We start from the raw sequence: 17,302 nt of genomic DNA, 5'->3' as shown, positions 1-17,302 counted from the left end.
AACCGGGATTCGAACCCACAATCATAGCGAATCGCGGCGCCTTAGACGACTGGGCCACCCGTGCCCCCGCAGAGGAAAGGAGAAAGGGGTGAAAGGACATCTGTTTGTAGGAACTCCTAAACCCTGAAGAAAATGCATGTCTACGACAGTGCAGTTCACATGGAGAGACAAAGAAGTTGCAGCAGTTACTGAAAGACAGATAGAACACAAAGGTGAAAGAATAGTGAAAAGACAAAGACCCATGCAAGACACAGATTAAGTGGAAATAAGTATTGAAAGACAGATAGAAGAAGAAGTTGAATTTATATAGAAGTACAGTTAGACAACGACGTTGAAATTAGAACTAAAATACCGATAGAAAATGAAGCTGAAATAAGAACTGAAGGACATTCATACAGTTGTGGAGTCATGGTCGATTCAGAAGTACAGATAGACAAAGAGAACTAATCAAGGACTGAACCACAGATAGACAATGAAACTGAAGCAAGGACAACCCGGTAACTACAGTCTGAACCATATGTTGCAGCAATCCTGTGCGCGGTATACTGGGGTTGGGTGGGCTGGGTTCATTGTCATAGTCCCAACAGTGTCTCTTTTGCCTGTTCATCATTTGTGGTAAATGCTACCCAGTTAGTATATGTCTCGGCGGCAAAATGACCACCAGCAGTCAAATCGACTTGGTTAATGTAAATAAAAACGAAAAAAAACCCAGAAAACCCTAACTTGATTCCTTTCATACAAGAAACTCGGGTAAATAACAAGACCGGCAAAGGCAAAACAAGGTAATTTGGCCAAGACGTTTAACTTAAGTTTCAGGTATATCGATTATCTGATATCGTTCAATAACGATCATAATTCCCTTCCACTGATTTGCCCACATGAACTAGAAATATTGGAAACCAGTGAGACCGCCCCATCTGTTTCATAGTTAGATCTATTCATAAAGATTCAGAGTGACAATACAAGCTCCACAAGTCTGTATGACAAGAGGGATGACTTCAACATTCCAAGTCTACTTTCCCTTCATGTCCTGCAATACTCCAGCGGCTCAAGCGTTTGGTGTTCACATATCACAACTTTGGAGGTACAATATAGCAGGTCCTTTCTACCAAGATTTTAAAGAGCGTCACACAACTCTTGCTCAGAAGTTTTTTTTATCAATATTCAAGGCCTCAGTAAAGCTTTAAAACGTTCTATGGTAGACATGTGGAGGACATTTTCAAATTTGACACATCAGTGACAAAAATGATATCCGATGCAATTCCCTATTTTTAAAAAGAAATTTGGCAACAATTGACTTGCCTTTGCATGTGTTTGTGACGGGTGCCACCGGTGGGAAGGATACGCTGCCAGCTAAAATGGATACTGTTCTCGAAAATATGTATTCATCTTTCAAAGCCTGTGTTCGAACTTCGAACTTCTGAGAGTAATACTCAAGCATTTTCGACAAATATGGGTGTAAGGCAGGGGTATATATTAAGCCCAAAAACATTATACTATTTTATCAATGAACTGGTTCTGCATGGATATGTATAAATGTATAAACACAAGCAATTGAGGATCATTTTGTGTGAATCTAGAGGCAACTAATTATTTTGGACGAGTTCTGTCAAACATGGCGTTATGAAGTAAATACGGATAAATGTAATACTATCGTAATCGTACTATCGTTTCTGTAATGGGGATTGTAGCGCAACATGAAAAATGGAATATTGGCTCTGCAAACCAGCAAGCTGTTACATAGAATTTAGGCATAACATTTCCATCTCTACTTAACTGGTCCAAATCATGTTCTTGCAAGTGAAGCTAGTAAATCATTGTTTCTTATTTGTCAACTTATTTTTATAGAAATAACCACTTATCACTTAAGTCAGCTTGTAGCACTTTTAACGGTACAGTTGCTCCCATTCTGCTATATGGTGTTGAAATTTGGGGAACTAGGTACAATGTTATTGACAGGATTCATGCCTCTTTCTGTCAACGTTATCTTACAGTTTTCATCTAATCAGCTTTTTGGGTGAAGTAGTTCACTATAACATGTGTACACTTTCTGAGGTTTGTGTTGTAAAATGTGGATTAAGTTGATAGGAATGGGCAATCTTCGATTGCCTTAACAATGTTATTATATGTTAAAATTGCTGGATGAAAATGGAAAATGTAATTGGGTGTAAGAAGTGAGAAATTTATTGTTTACTTGTGTGTTTCATTAGTATGGATAAGTCAAGATGTTGGAGATGTGTCAATGATTCTACATACCTTTCCATACATAAACGTGGGGGAATACGTATATATGCAAATGTGCAGGGGAGAACGTGTAAATGTTACAAAACTGGCACACGCATGTTCACAATTAAATCATTCTTAAGTATTACAGTAATCTCAAGTCTTCTTCAGCCTGAAATGCATATGACACATCTACATGATAGATCCTTCATACGAGCTTGGGGCGGTCGGGTAGCCCAGTGGTTAAAGCGTTCGCTGGTCACGCCGAAGACCCGGGTTCGATTCCCGACATGGGAACAATGTATGAAGCCTATTTCTGGTGTCCCCCACCGTGATATTGCTGGATATTGCTAAAAGCGGCGTAAAACCATACTCACTCACTCACTAATACGAGCTTTATGTGAAATTAGAATCTCTCTACATTATTTTAAGATTGATAATTACCGTAAAGTTTACCTTTCAAGCGCAATATGTAAATCATGTAACCTGGGAAGAATGAAGATGAATTTCATGTCTTGTATATTTGTGAAAAATATACAACTATATATTGTTGCTTAAAATATATTCATGTTAAGCTAACCATGTACAGTCTTCTAAACATTACAAATACTGATGTAATGAGAAATGTTGCTATTTATCTAAAACATTTATTTGCACTGCCTTCATATAAATTCTTTACTTAAAACTGTCATGTGACATTTCAGAATGTTCTTCACTTGTACTATGTTTGTGTTTTGTTTTTAAAGTTGACTATTAAACATGAAAACACGCCTCTTGTCTTGTTAATACGAGGATTTTTGTCACGCTGTATGCATAGATCTAAATAGGAAACACATGAGGCGGTTTCACTTGTCGCTTTTATTTATTTTTTTCGTGTGTTTGTCAAAAGACATGGCTTGCGTCTGTATGTGGCTGGATAACATTCTACACGATCTCTGTTGTAGGTTGGTGTACGTGCAGTATATGTATGTTGGCGTGCGGAGTATGACCTCTTAATACGCTGGGGGAATATATCCAAATGTGCAGGGGAGCACGTGTTAATGTTGCAACGGCGACGTGTGCCATACTCATAAGCAAGAATTATCCGACGTCAAATAATTTTCTGAAGCTACATTTTGACGTTTCCCTTTTCTTCCCTTGACTGGGGAATAACCATTAAATAAGGTAAGTAGAATTTCTGATACGTGTGTACTAACAAATGTAACGACCCGTGAAGATCCGGGGTAGAATAGGTCTTCAAAACCCATGCTTGCCGTAAAAGGTGACTATGCTTGTCGTAAAAGGCGACTAACGGGATCGGGTGGTCAGGCTCGCTGACTTGGTTGATGCATGTCATCGATCCCAATTGCATGGATCGATGCTCATGTTATTAATCACTGGATTGCCTGGGCCAGACTCGATTATTTACAGACCGTCGTCATATAGCTGGAATATTGCTGAGTGCGGCGTAAAACAACAAACCAACCAACATCAGCGGAAAGATGCTTGCGCTGAGACATCATGAAATCTAATGCTAACACCGTATTCGTGCGTGCGTGATTCCCGTGCAACCTTTCGAGTTGAGTTGATTAGTTCAACTGTCATATGGCCCGGTGACGCAGGGGTAGCATTATGCAGATGGTTGTTACAATGAATGCTCGTTCCACCCGTGACGAACAGGTCTGGTTGTTGATGAAATATAGTGAAAGCTAAATAGACAGATTTTTTATTCATGCACCGATTGTCTTTAAATGTAATATCCAGTTATGTAATCTCATACCAACTTTAACTGGAATAGGTCCAATAGCGATCTCCCGCTCTTACAACTAACAGACCAAGCGCATGTACGGATACAGCTTTTTGGGAAAAGTAGGGGTGCATTTGTGATCACGTTAACATACAAATGTTATTATCCCCCGCCAATTTTGTTTCCGGAGCATAACTTAGTAACCGTTCAATACCTTTTCATGAAACTTTGCAGGTCTGTCAAGTACATGCTGAACTGGTGCCTTTTGCTATTTAGAATTTTTAGAAATTTTTATTTTGTACGTTTCTATGGCAACAAGATGGACTTAGGTTCTGTGAGGGTAGGGTTAGTTTCAGGAGCATAACTCATAAACCGTTCAATATTTTTTCGTGAAACTTTGCATGTGTGTCAGGTACATGCTGAACTGGTGCCTTTTGCTATTTAGAAATTTTAGAAATTTTTATTTTGTACGTTTCCATGGCAACAAGATGGACTTAGGTTCCAAACTCTTTTTTTTCACAATTTCCATGACAAGTTCCACCTCGGTTAAAAAAGGTTAGGGTTTGTTTAGATTTAATTATGTCATAAATTCTGCATCAGGGGCGGGGGATATAGCCACGTTAGTGGCAACCTCTTGTTTAAACATAGTTAACCCCCCAAAACATGTTTGGTAGTCATGTTACCTTTTGCTGAAACAATGCAATGGATTAGTTCAGTGTTCAATACAATTGCACTCAAAATAACCCACCTTCTTATACAACTTCCGGGGTGGTCGGGTAGCCATTTCTGGTGTCCCCCGTCGTGATATTGCTGGAATATTGCTAAAAGCGGCGTAAAACCATCTCACTCACTCACTAATGCAGTAATGTGACCAGATTGGGAATGAGTCGCCTGTGACGTGATGATCGCCCGAGGGCTTTAGGCATAATATAAAGTGGAAGAACTCAGCAGAGGTAGCCAATATATTCAATGTGTCTCAGTCTGTCATTTGCAGACTTTGGAATAGGTTTCTGCAGACACAAAGTGTTAATGATCTGCCACACAGGGCGTCCTAGGTCAACAACTAAATGCAGTCTCGATTAATCAGAAACCAGGTTTCGAGAAATCGAGCCCAAACAGCCAATCAAATCGCTGTTCTCTTGCGCCAGGCAACCGACGTTCAAGATACTAACCAGACTATTAAAAATCACACACACGCTCCGGGACTACGTGTTGTACCAGGTGAAGTGAAATGGGGTTGAACGTCGCGTCCAAGATTATTGCACTTATATAAGCGACGTGCATGCACGTGTGTATGTGTGCATGTGCGCGTGCGCGTGCGCGCGCTTGTACGAGACCGGACTGATGCCGATTTATAGTGCTAGCCCACCGAGATACCATGCCGCAGTTTAACATGAATACCCCACTCAGACACAGTATACTCCAACCAGGGTACACTCCGAGCCGACCAGTCCTTGTTTTAGCCCCTTAATGCCGAGCGCCAGACACGGTAACAACAAGTACCATATTTTAACGTCTTTTTTAACGACCTTCCGCTCTCCACGTGTTGTACCACTGTTAACAAATCGACGCATCCAGCCAGAGACCAATAGTGTTTTGAGCGTAGAAACTGGGGGAATCGCCGATGTTCTCGTGTCATGTTTTCAGATGAGTCCAGATCCATTGGACGTTTTGGATATGCGTTGACATGTCTGGAGGCCTCCTAACATACTCGTTCGAACGTCCACGAAAGAAATATGGCAGATTTGCGGATGGGTCTGTAATAACATGAGGCGGGACCACTAAGACAGCCAGGACGCCACTGTACATTGCCCATGGAAGGAAGGGTCACAGGACAGTACTACCGAGACAACATACTGGCGCCGGTAGTTGTACCACGTGTCGTTTTTCAAGACTAATAATGCTCGTGCCCACCCTGCGTTTATCGTGACGGACTACTTCCAGCAGCAAAACAACCCCAGAATGCAATGGCTGTACCCCTAGAGAGCACGTTTGGGACATGACGTCAAATGCCAAACTTGGCTAACTGGGCCAAGAGGAGTGGACAACACTCCCTCAAATTGTCATTGGGAGATTGATTCGGAGGTAAAAACGAATGTTTGTCCAATCGTGAGGGCATGGCCCCTTAGATTTGACTACACACCCGTGTCCTCTTTCTTGGTTGTTTGTACTCTTACGACACACCACCACCACGTCCTGTTTGTTGTCATGTTACACCTAGTCCTTCCTTTTTCTTATTCATATTAGTATCTATTGTGTCTCCCTGTGCTGCGTGTCTAAACGCAGGGATACCTCATCAGATCATCCTTGACAATAAACAACACAACGCAATCAACAATATCTTCCTGCCAAGATTAATTTATTATCTGCATTCAATGATTCTATGATGAAGTAAGACAAGCTGGTGAGTCCGGCATCTGCCTCTATCAGATTCTAGGCACACTCTTCACGCTAAAGCTCATATTTGAACACAGCAATCATACATAGAGCACATACATCACAGTGACCAAATAACACCAAAGATAAACAGGTAGCTTTCATTCACAACACTATCACATGTTGCGAGTCTGAGAAGGTTACTCAACAGGAGGCCATGGCATCCATTGAGGCCATATCATCCATCATCATCCTCAGTCTGCCACAGTTAACTTTCACCATAGGGAAACAAAAAAATTCATGGCTCAGCAGTTGTTAGGTTGAAAGATGTGGAAGATATATTGTTCCTTCACATTTTAGCAGATTAATTGGGTTTTTAATAAAATAATGACTTTCAAAGATTCTACTATCACTCCTCAGTAGTGGGTGAGTGAGTATGATTTTACGCCGCTTTTAGCAATATTCCAGCAATATCACGGCGGGGGACACCAGAAATGGGCCCCACACATTGTACCCATATTGGAAATTGAACCCAGTCCTTGCCGTGATGAGCGAACGCTTTAACCACTAGGCTATCTGACTGCCCCTCACTCCTCAGTGACATTTAAAGAACGCTAGTGAACAGACAGCGCAAACTCTCAGTTGTGTAGTAACTGGTAAGCGGGTTTAGGCTACACGCATGGTGGCAACTCAGCCTTTAGACATTAATTAATATTTTCACCACACTGCAACAAAGATCTACCTATACTCCACCTATGGTGAAAGCCGTAATCTACAAGGAGTTGAGTGAGTAGCATTTAAGCCACTGTTAACAGTATTCCAGTCATATCACAGCATGTCAGTTTAATGTTAGAGGAAAGCTCGAAGTGATGCAGGTCTCAGACGTTTACCACTTCGGTGAAACCCACGCCCCAAAACGTAATCAGGATGACCTAGGATATGAACCAAAAATCAAAGGTTTCTGGCATGTCAAAGGGGCATAACTCTGTACAGTGAATTGCGCTGACTTAGACGACTCGGCCTCTATCTATAAGAACATCTATAAGAACATGACACTAGTCTTTCCTGAATAGTACAGGACTCAGACTAGCAGATGTTATTTCAAACCCAGACATTTTTTTGCAATTAATGTAGCCAATGTACATACAACTTCCTATCATGATTTTTGCACCAAGTTTTGGTATTGTCTTCAGTAGACAAGTCAAACGACTCGCTTACTTAACAAAGCAAACTTCTAAATAAGTAATCTGTTTCATGGTAAGAATCATGTGATTGACATGAGCATTGTTCTACATAACTGGCTTAGGACATGCATCAACTATGTGAGCGATCCTCACCACCCGATCCCATTAGCCGCCTCTTACGACAAGCATGGACTGCTGAAGACCAATTCTAACCCTGATCTTCACGGGGGGCAACATCTAGTTCCCACTTCCTGGCCAAGGCAAGTATTTTGGTTTGATAGTCTGGTAATCATCACAAAATTCAGTTCAAGCTCCAAACACTGAACTGGCTAGAGGTAATCTTGATGATGTGTGGAGCTTTGAACTGACTGTTCTTCATCACTAGGAGCCAGGATGACATCATCAGGACTTCTTGTTGAGAGGGTTTGCCCCAGCATGGCTGTTAACAGCAACTTTTGTTCTCCGATACCAGGGACCGATGTTTGTGTTGGACAGAGCATCTTGGAAAGCTTCACAACCCTCGATGGAACTCAGGACACCGTACACAGCCTGAAAATGAAACCACATGGTCAATCACTCCGTGATTTATAAAAACAGTTTGTTTGTGCCACTGTCATGTGGTGAATGGGCAGGGTTTCACATGGCACATGGCTCAAGACACCCTGAAGACCTGAAAGTGACCTATGTAGTGAATGGGCAGGGTTACACATGGCACAAGACACTGTGAATGACCTGAAAGTGACCTGCTATGTAGTGAATGGGCAGGGTTTCACATGGCTCAAGACACCCTGAAGACCTGAAAGTGACCTGCTATGTATTGAATGGGCAGGGTTACACATGGCACAAGACACCGTGAATGACCTGAAAGTGACCTGCTATGTAGTGAATGGGCAGGGTTACACATGGCACAAGACACCGTGAATGACCTGAAAGTGACCTGCTATGTAGTGAATGGGCAGGGTTTCACATGGCACAAGACACCCTGAAGACCTGAAAGTGACCTGCTATGTATTGAATGGGCAGGGTTACACATGGCACAAGACACCGTGAATGACCTGAAAGTGACCTGCTATGTAGTGAATGGGCAGGGTTTCACATGGCTCAAGACACCCTGAAGACCTGAAAGTGACCTGCTATGTATTGAATGGGCAGGGTTACACATGGCACAAGACACCGTGAATGACCTGAAAGTGACCTGCTATGTAGTGAATGGGCAGGGTTACACATGGCACAAGACACCGTGAATGACCTGAAAGTGACCTGCTATGTAGTAAATGGGCAGGTTTCTGGCAAACACATGTACAGCACAGATTACATCTCACCAGGTCGGCCAGGTTAGGACTGTCTCCACCCATAAACTGCTGCTTCTTCTTAGACAGAGCCTTCGTCCACTCTCTACAGCTGTCATACAGGGACTCGCGGACATCATCCTTCAGCTTGTATCTGTCAGTAGCAAACAGCATTCAAATAATATCAGCATGATGGGAAACATTTAAAATGGGGATTGGGCAGAAAGTTCAAGGCACACTATCCATTTTCAAGGCAGAATCCAAATTCAAGGCCCCCTAGTGTTTATGAGTTGGTTGGGTGGTTGGTTTGTTGTTTAATGCCACACTCAGCAATATTCCAGCGATATGACGGCGGTCTGTAAATAATCGAGTCTGGACCAGACAATCCAGTGATTAATATCATGGGCATCGATCCACGCAAATGGGATACGATGACATGCATCAACCAAGTCAGCGAGCCTGACCACCGGATCCCGTTAGTCGCCTCTTACGACAAGCATAGTCGCCTTTTACGGCAAGCATGGGTTGCTGAAGACCCATTCTACCCCGGCTCTTCACGGGTCTAGTGGTTATTAGAACCCAGAGATGCAGCTATTCTCCTTACCTTATATCAACAAAAGATCAACTGGAAATGGTCTTATGTTAAGAGTGGGACCAAAACATTCCAAAAACATTTTAAGAAATCATGATGTATTTCCACTGCTAAACAGGCATTTTTTATTTTACTTTTACTTACCGAACAACTTACCAAACAGGCCCCAGTTTCACAAATTAATTGTATGAGTGTGTATGGATTTATGCTGCTTTTAACAACAGTCCAGCAAAATCATGGCAGAAATTAGCTTTAAATGCTGTACTCACTGTCTGTGGAATCAAACCCCAGCTGTTTGTTTTGATGAGTGAAATGGCGTAACCACTTGGTTTGCCAGCACCTGTGTATGATTTTTGTTTGTTTGTTGTTTAACGCCGCACTCAGCAATATTCCAGCTATATGACGGCGGTCTGTAAAATAATCGAGTCTGGACCAGACAATCCAGTGATTAACATCATGAGCATCGATCCACACAATTGGGATCGATGACATGTCTCAATCAAGACAGCAAGCCTGAAAACCCCGTTAGTCGCCTTTTATGACAAGCAGAGTCGCCTTTCACAGCAAGTATGGGATGCTGAAGACCTTTTCTACACCGAATCTTCACGGGTCAGCTGTGTATGAAGTAAGGATGAGATGACAAAGGTAATGTTCGTCTATCGTTTCCTTCAACTTACTTGTTCTTGAGCATCTTGCCGATGAAGTACATGACAGTAGCGCCGAGGTAGATGACAATCTGTCTCTCCATGCCGGAGAAATTCTTCTCCCATTCGCCGACATCAGAGAAGTAGTGGAAGGCCTGCAGTGCCTCTGAGCGTGTCCGGTACACGTTTGGGGACAACATGTGCACCAGATTGCTGTCTGCCCAATTGCGCCATTGTCTCTCCTCTCTGCATGGCAAACATGGACGTTCAGAGGATTCAAAACCACTTTTAAAGTAACACTGTCGTTACTTCATGAGTTTGTATAAACTATGTGCCTCCATCACCCAGGAGTACATACGGATGCTACATGGAGCAGAAATGTTTCTTTGTTTCATGACACACTCAACAATATTTAAGCAGTATGACGTCAATCTGTAAACAATCGAGTATGGACCAGACAATCCATTGATTGACATCATACAGTTTGTTTGCTTGTTGTTTAACGCCGCACTCAGCAAAATTGCAGACGGCGGTCTGTCAATATTTAAGTCTGGAACAGACAATCCAGTGATTGACATGATGAGTATCGATCTACGCAATTGGGATACGATGACATGCATCAACCAAGGATTATAACTCAAGTCACATGAGCCGTACGCCATGCAGGAACTTGGTGAGAACCCTGTTACTGTCTGCCACAGAAGTAATGTGTAGACCAGATGACTGAAGGCTGTGATACATGCTGCACTGCTTGTTAAGCAAGAAACATTCATTCATCAGTTGGAGCATCCCTCTATAGTACCTCTGTTTCATTCGTTGGTTAACAATGGTTAAAATATTGACTGCACCGCATCCATTTTCCAAAAGCCACAGAACCCCATCTTCCTGAGGCAAGGGAGTTAACTGGCTGTGAATGTCCAGTTTCCACCCTTGCCGAACTAGGCTGGAATGTCCTGGCTTGATCATATCGCGATTGTTGATTTCACGATTTTGATAGGACTATGCATTAGATGCATAGACTCGTTAGGCGAGCCAAAATATAACTCCATAATTCCAGCCTAGTTCAGCTAGGAAACTGGATTCATATAGTCAGTTACCGTATTCGACGTAATAAGCGCCCCGCTCTAATAAGCGCCCACGGCGATATTTGCTAATATATTGGCTAGTGAACAATCCCAATTAGCACCCCTTCCGACTGATCAAAGTACACAAGACTTATTTATTCGTGTATAATACGCACTCGTGTGTTATATGCACCCTTAATTATGGGCAATCAAATTCTGGAAAAATATATCTGTCGTATATAAACAGTTCAGGACGTCAGCATAAACCACAAAATTTATCTTTCAACTGTTTTTTCCACCAAAATAATATTCTAATAAGAGCCCCCTATTTCTAATTTTGAGAGCGCCCTGGGCGCTTATTACGTCGAATACGGTAACTCCCTTGCCAAGGGAATCTTGATTATTTTACCGAGTCGCTCAACTGACCCAAGTTTTTGTGGATATACCTCTATGACATCATGTTGTGTTCACAACATAAGTGTGCACTGTTACATGATTCCTTCTTATCCTCACAACATCTCGGACCTGTGAATAATACTATGTCTCGGCAGAAGGCAATGGAAATTTAACACTAAATCTGACTTACTTTCTTTCCTCTGGGGTGGTGTCAATGCTTCGGTCCATGTACATGATGAAGTACTTGTTGGGGAAGTCATACACGGTCTTGCGGCCTTCCTTGGACTCGATGCATGGGTAGTAGGAGTGGAGTTGATCCAGCTTCTGCAACTTGTTCCCCATGAAGGACTCCAGCAGACTCACTATCACACAGGAGTCTCGCAAGGCCTGAACAAAAACATAGTCTTTGACAGGCAAGTTGGAAGGACATGAAGACATGAAACAATTTACTGATGAAAACTTCTGTATTGTTTGTTGTGTCATTTCAGGGCTGCTGAAGGGACAAGAAGTAGCACTGAAATGTTCTTACATACAGCTCCAGAAGCTCATTCAGGAGTATAAGCCAACCCAGGAGCTCATTCTGGAGTATAAATAACCCAGTTCATTCAGGAGTATAAGCCAACCCAGGAGCTCATTCTGGAGTATCAATAACCCAGTTCATTCAGGAGTATAAGCCAACCCAGAAGCTCATTCAGGAGTATAAGCCAACCCAGGAGCTCATTCAGGAATATAAGCCAACCCAGGAGCTCATTCAGGAGTATAAGCCAACCCAGGAGCTCATTCGGGAGTATAAGCCAACCCAGGTCATTCAGGAGTATAAGCCAAACCAGGAGCTCATTCGGGAGTATAAGTCAACCCAGGAGCTCATTCAGGAGTATAAGCCAACCCAGAAGCTCATTCGGGAGTATAAGCCAACCCAGGAGCTCATTCAGGAGTATAAGTCACCCAGGAGCTCATTCGGGAGTATAAGCCAACCCAGGAGCTCATTCAGGAGTATAAGTCAAACCAGGAGCTCATTCAGGAGTATAAGTCACCCAGGAGCTCATTCGGGAGTATAAGCCAACCCAGGAGCTCATTCAGGAGTATAAGCCAACCCAGGAGCTCATTCAGGAGTATAAGTCACCCAGGAGCTCATTCGGGAGTATAAGCCAACCCAGGAGCTCATTCAGGAGTATAAGTCAACCCAGGAGCTCATTCAGGAGTATAAGCCAACCCAGGAGCTCATTCAGGAGTATAAGCCAACCCAGAAGCTCATTCGGGAGTATAAGCCAACCCAGGAGCTCATTCAGGAGTATAAGCCAACCCAGGAGCTCATTCAGGAGTATAAGCCAACCCAGAAGGTCATTCGGGAGTATAAGCCAACCCAGGAGCTCATTCAGGAGTATAAGCCAACCCAGGAGCTCATTCAGGAGTATTTAGTCACCCAGGAGCTCATTCGGGAGTATAAGCCAACCCAGGAGCTCATTCAGGAGTATAAGTCAACCCAGGAGCTCATTCAGGAGTATAAGTCAACCCAGGAGCTCATTCAGGAGTATAAGCCAACCCAGGAGCTCATTCAGGAGTATAAGCCAACCTAGGAGCTCATTCAGGAGTATAAGCCAACCCAGAAGCTCATTCGGGAGTATAAGCCAACCCAGGAGCTCATTCAGGAGTATAAGCCAACCTGAACCTTGAGATCAAAGATCAAGCCTACATCTCCAGTGTGTGCCTCCAATATCGTCAGCAAAGTTTGGTGATGTTGCTTCTCAAGAACAGGTCCCTTGGAACTCTCTCCCGCCCAACATCAGAGGTATCCAAGAAGACACAACATTCAATGCACAATTAAGGACACATTTTTACTGAGGCTTACATTATATATAGCAATACAATCAGTTATTTCCCAGCCTGTTATTGTCCTTATCATTGCATGTAGACAAATGGTAGAAACAATTTACTGTTAATGTATCCCGTGGGATGTAGTCGCCACAAGCATTTTGAACAGTTGTTTCAACTGGATTCTGGCGCTATACAAATGTCTAGTTATAATTATTATTAGGAAGTTGTTATTCATAAAAAGTGTGCAGGTTTTGACCTGGGGCTAGCATTAAGATCTGATTTTAATGAGATTGAATTGATTCAATGAAAGTAACTATTACATTTTCAAATAATAACTGATCAATTGTAGTGTACATATTGTATGTTGTATGCGGCCACTTTGTCCTTATAAAGAAAACTGAACCTTTCTCAGAGGTTTGTTTGTTTGTTGTTTAACACTGCACTCAGCAATATCCCAGCCAGACGGCAGTCTGTAAATAATCAGGTCTGGACACATTGAGCATCGATCAATGCAGTTGGAATGCAGTTTCAGAAGTAAATACATATCATATTAATTGTTATTGGAAAAGTAATGAACATTCTCCACTTCGAAGAGCAGTAGCAATTATTTTGTCATCCACTTAACCAACACACCAAACAGCTTCATCATATTTATTACAGATAAAATTTTAAAAATAGAGAGCTAAACAAATGTTTTTAAAGTGTTATGAGACAAACAATAACTAATTGTTCAGTAAAAATGAGTGACAATCACTCAGGTATGACTGTTAATCCCCTCAGTAAGGTGGGTAAGTCAGAATTGTCAAAAATGAAAATGTGTGGCCACAGTAACCATGGCAACCCAATAATATTTCTCACCAGAAAGTCATCTTCTCCAACACCATCTAACACCAAAAGAGGCACTTTTTTGTAGTCAGACCACTTGAGCTGTTTCTTGGTAATTGAATTGACCTCCACTATGTTGTAGGAAAAGCCGTGATAGTCTAGGAAGGCTCGAACCTTGCAGCAGAACGGACATGTCTGATACTGAAATAATGTCAGCTTTAATCCACTTGTGTCAGTGTCCATGTGGATCTGAAACAAATCACAAATCATCTTACATCAGTTGTGAACATGGCATTACAATATTTTCCTGCTCAGATTAGCATTGTCAGCTTGTGAAATGGTTTTGGAAACTTTCGTACCATGTGGGGGAATTGATCAGCATTCACATTCCAGAGTGAATGGGTGGGTGATTGAATGGGCGGATGGGTGTTTGGGTCAGTGAGTGAGTGGGTGGTCGGTGGGTGAGTGATTGGGTTGTAGGTGAGTGGGACTGTTTAGTGTTTTGGTCGATGAGTGGTGAGTGAGTGGTGAGTGGGTGAATAAGTGGGTGAGAGTCTTCGTTCACCTGTTGATACGACATACAACAAGCCTACCCACATTCATATTTTATTTCTGTATTGTTTATTTTAAAGATAATATTCAGGACTTTTTGCAATTATCCAATCTTATAACCACTGATAACTTACCTCACCTCCTATTACTAAACAAAATGTTAAAGCTGAATACAGGATGACATTGAAATGTGACTGTTAACCTTCTAGCGCTTCACAGGCGGCTGGGGTGGTATATTCCCCAGGGAGTTGAGAATAGAAATCGAGTGCAAACTGATCCATAATTATGTAGGTCTTTGAGCATGCTCTAGGGTGTGGACTGTTGAGTAACTCATAAATATGTACAATATTCTTATTTTTATCATGATACTCTGAAACGAAAGTGGTCAGTCTCAAACACTTTTAGCTCACGACACATGCACTTTGCTGAAGCATAATGGGATTCAGATTTGGACTGAATCTGTATTCGAAAAAAAACCATAGAAAGTCCAAGCTCTGTGTAGCAACATGTCAATATGAAAATTGGTTATAGGGAGCAGCATAGATACGGTTACAGCAGCTACACAAAGGTACACAGTCGAGTGTTGAATACTACATAAACAGGCACTACCATATTCAATGTAAATTGTAATAAGCGCCTAGGGCGCTCTCAAAATTAGAAAGAGGGGGCTCTTATTAGAATATAATTTTGGTGAGAAAAATAAGAGTTGAAAGATCGTAAATTTTGTGGTTTATGCTGACAGGCTGAAATGATACAGAAGAAAAGTCGTTTAATTCACGACAGATATATTTTCCAGAATTTAATTGCCCATAATTAAGAGTGCATATAGCACACGAGTGTGTATTAATACTATTATACACGAATAAATAAGTCTTGTGTACATTGATCAATTGGAAAGGATGTTAACTGGGATTGTTCACTAGCCAATATATCAGCAAATATCGCCGTGGGCGCTTATTATTACGGGGCGCTTATTACGTCAAATACGGTAATTATTATTGATCCTGTGGTCCGATGTGTTAACATGTTGACGTGTTGGGTTCACATTCTTGAAGACATTACCCTACATCAAGTCATGTAAGGCAATTCTTGACTGTCAGGCCCAATACACGACCCTATATCACGTGATGTAAGGTCGTGTCTTGATTGCTGGAATCCCATCGCGCCCCTCTATATTCTAGTACTGCTAGCAACTCGAGTTTCATCCTCGGCTACTCGTGCGACGCTAATATTGGATAAAGCGCCGTGGTACAGTGTACTGTAGTTCTCCGAGAGCACTTCTATATATTGTCCCAGTATGTTACCCACCCGTCTAGATGGTGTCAAGTCGGGTTTCACTTTTCCACCTGCGTAAACCTTCCATCCTTCAAAGCCAATCACGGCGGATCCAAGTGTAAACATTGACGCTCTTGTGAAGATAGACCAGGTTCGCTTTCTCGTGTTCTGTCGATATCCATGAGAAGTAGATTGAAAACGGGGGTATGGCGGTGCATGCTGTGTTGTCTTTGATGTTCTTAAGAAATAACGCGAATACTGAACATCCTTGCAAGTTTGATGCAATACATTCACACACGCACGTAACCTTGTGGGCGCCGCCATCTTGTTTATGTAAGAAAAGTCAACGTAATGATGTTATGAAATATTTCTTCTGTTTACACATAGAAACACAATTTTGTAACAAGCAATCTTGAATCAATTAAAACCATTTTGAAGTGGGTTAGAAAGTTATTTCCAGCCTGCCATCTTTATGTTGATACAAGTACGTATAAAAAGAGGATAGGACTAAAACGGCATTGCGTCAAAACGGCAGTTTCGCGGAATGGACCAGCTTTGCCGCCTTTCCACGTGAACTTGCAGTTGAACAGCATTATATGAAATAGTGATACCTAAAGAGCGAGTGCAGTATTATATTATTTATTAACATTAAACATTACAGAGGACTTATATATAATACGGGATGTACAATTTGTGCGAATGTTTGGGCGGCCATTCTGTCAAAAAAACACAGTTGAAAAAAGGACAAAAGTACGCAATAAAGGTCAAATATTACGAAATATTACTAAATGTTAGAAACTCTACTAATCAAGGTCAAACTACAAAACAATGAGACGCCGGTTAAAAAAATACAAAGTTGAAATTAGGTCACAAGTATGCAATATAAATAGTCAAATGTTACGAAAAAACGTATTAAGAAAATAAAGAACAATGTGTACGAAAGAACGTCAGTGCGCACGAACTGACGTTGGCTATTAATATTGCGTACTTTCGACCGTTATTTCAACTTTGTATTTGTATAACCGGCGTCTGTTTGTTTTGTATTTTGACCTTAAAAGTAACATTTAGTTCTTTATTCGTAATATTTGACCTTTATTGTGTACTTTTGTCCTTTTTTTCAACTTTGTATTTTTTGACAGAATGGCCGCCCATACGAATGAGCAGAAATTATCTAGTCCATTTCGAATCTTTTGTATATATTTACGTCTGTAGTGCTGTGAGGGAAGATGGATGCAGGCTAAAATAGCACCTCAGCAAAACGTCACCGATTGCTCGGGCTGTGATTTTGTTTCTTCATAAAGGAGAGCCGAGATTTTTTTACGTCACATTTAACTCACTAAA

General features: G+C 41.7%; 1 protein-coding gene across 2 annotated transcripts; it reads right to left on the bottom strand.

The window, feature by feature from the left end:
- Positions 1–6,285: 6,285 nt before the first annotated feature.
- LOC124144770 (prostaglandin E synthase 2-like) lies at positions 6,286–16,332 on the bottom strand. Of its 2 annotated transcripts, XM_046514315.2 has the most exons (7): positions 15,995–16,332; positions 14,168–14,383; positions 11,685–11,881; positions 10,068–10,280; positions 8,832–8,952; positions 7,864–8,058; positions 6,286–7,794 (listed from the first exon to the last, which is right to left on the bottom strand). In XM_046514315.2, exons 1-6 carry the CDS (start codon positions 16,283–16,285, stop codon positions 7,912–7,914), a joined length of 1,185 nt encoding a protein of 394 aa, XP_046370271.2. In that variant the 5' UTR covers positions 16,286–16,332; the 3' UTR covers positions 6,286–7,794; positions 7,864–7,911. The 2 variants fall into 2 exon arrangements, with proteins under 2 accessions (XP_046370271.2, XP_046370270.2); XM_046514314.2 differs by having other exon boundaries at positions 6,286–8,058; positions 15,995–16,331.
- Between the last annotated feature and the right edge of the window lie 970 nt (positions 16,333–17,302).

Source organism: Haliotis rufescens, unplaced genomic scaffold (assembly GCF_023055435.1).
Source record: "Haliotis rufescens isolate VD_foot unplaced genomic scaffold, xgHalRufe1.0.p SCAF_8, whole genome shotgun sequence".
Classification (NCBI taxonomy): domain Eukaryota; kingdom Metazoa; phylum Mollusca; class Gastropoda; order Lepetellida; family Haliotidae; genus Haliotis; species Haliotis rufescens.
Note: the sequence above shows the minus strand (reverse complement) of the source record. Positions and strands in the feature narration are given on the sequence as shown.

Bases quoted from the DNA above. Each gene is read 5' to 3' on its own strand.
- LOC124144770 (XM_046514315.2), bottom strand. From the start codon at position 16,285: ATGGCGGCGCCCACAAGGTTACGTGCGTGTGTGAATGTATTGCATCAA. The intron at 8,953-10,067 runs GTAAGTTGAAGG...TGCTACTGACAG, and splicing joins GGCAAGATGCTCAAGAACAA to ATACAAGCTGAAGGATGATG. The intron at 8,059-8,831 runs GTGAGATGTAAT...TTTCATTTTCAG, and splicing joins GTCCTAACCTGGCCGACCTG to GCTGTGTACGGTGTCCTGAG.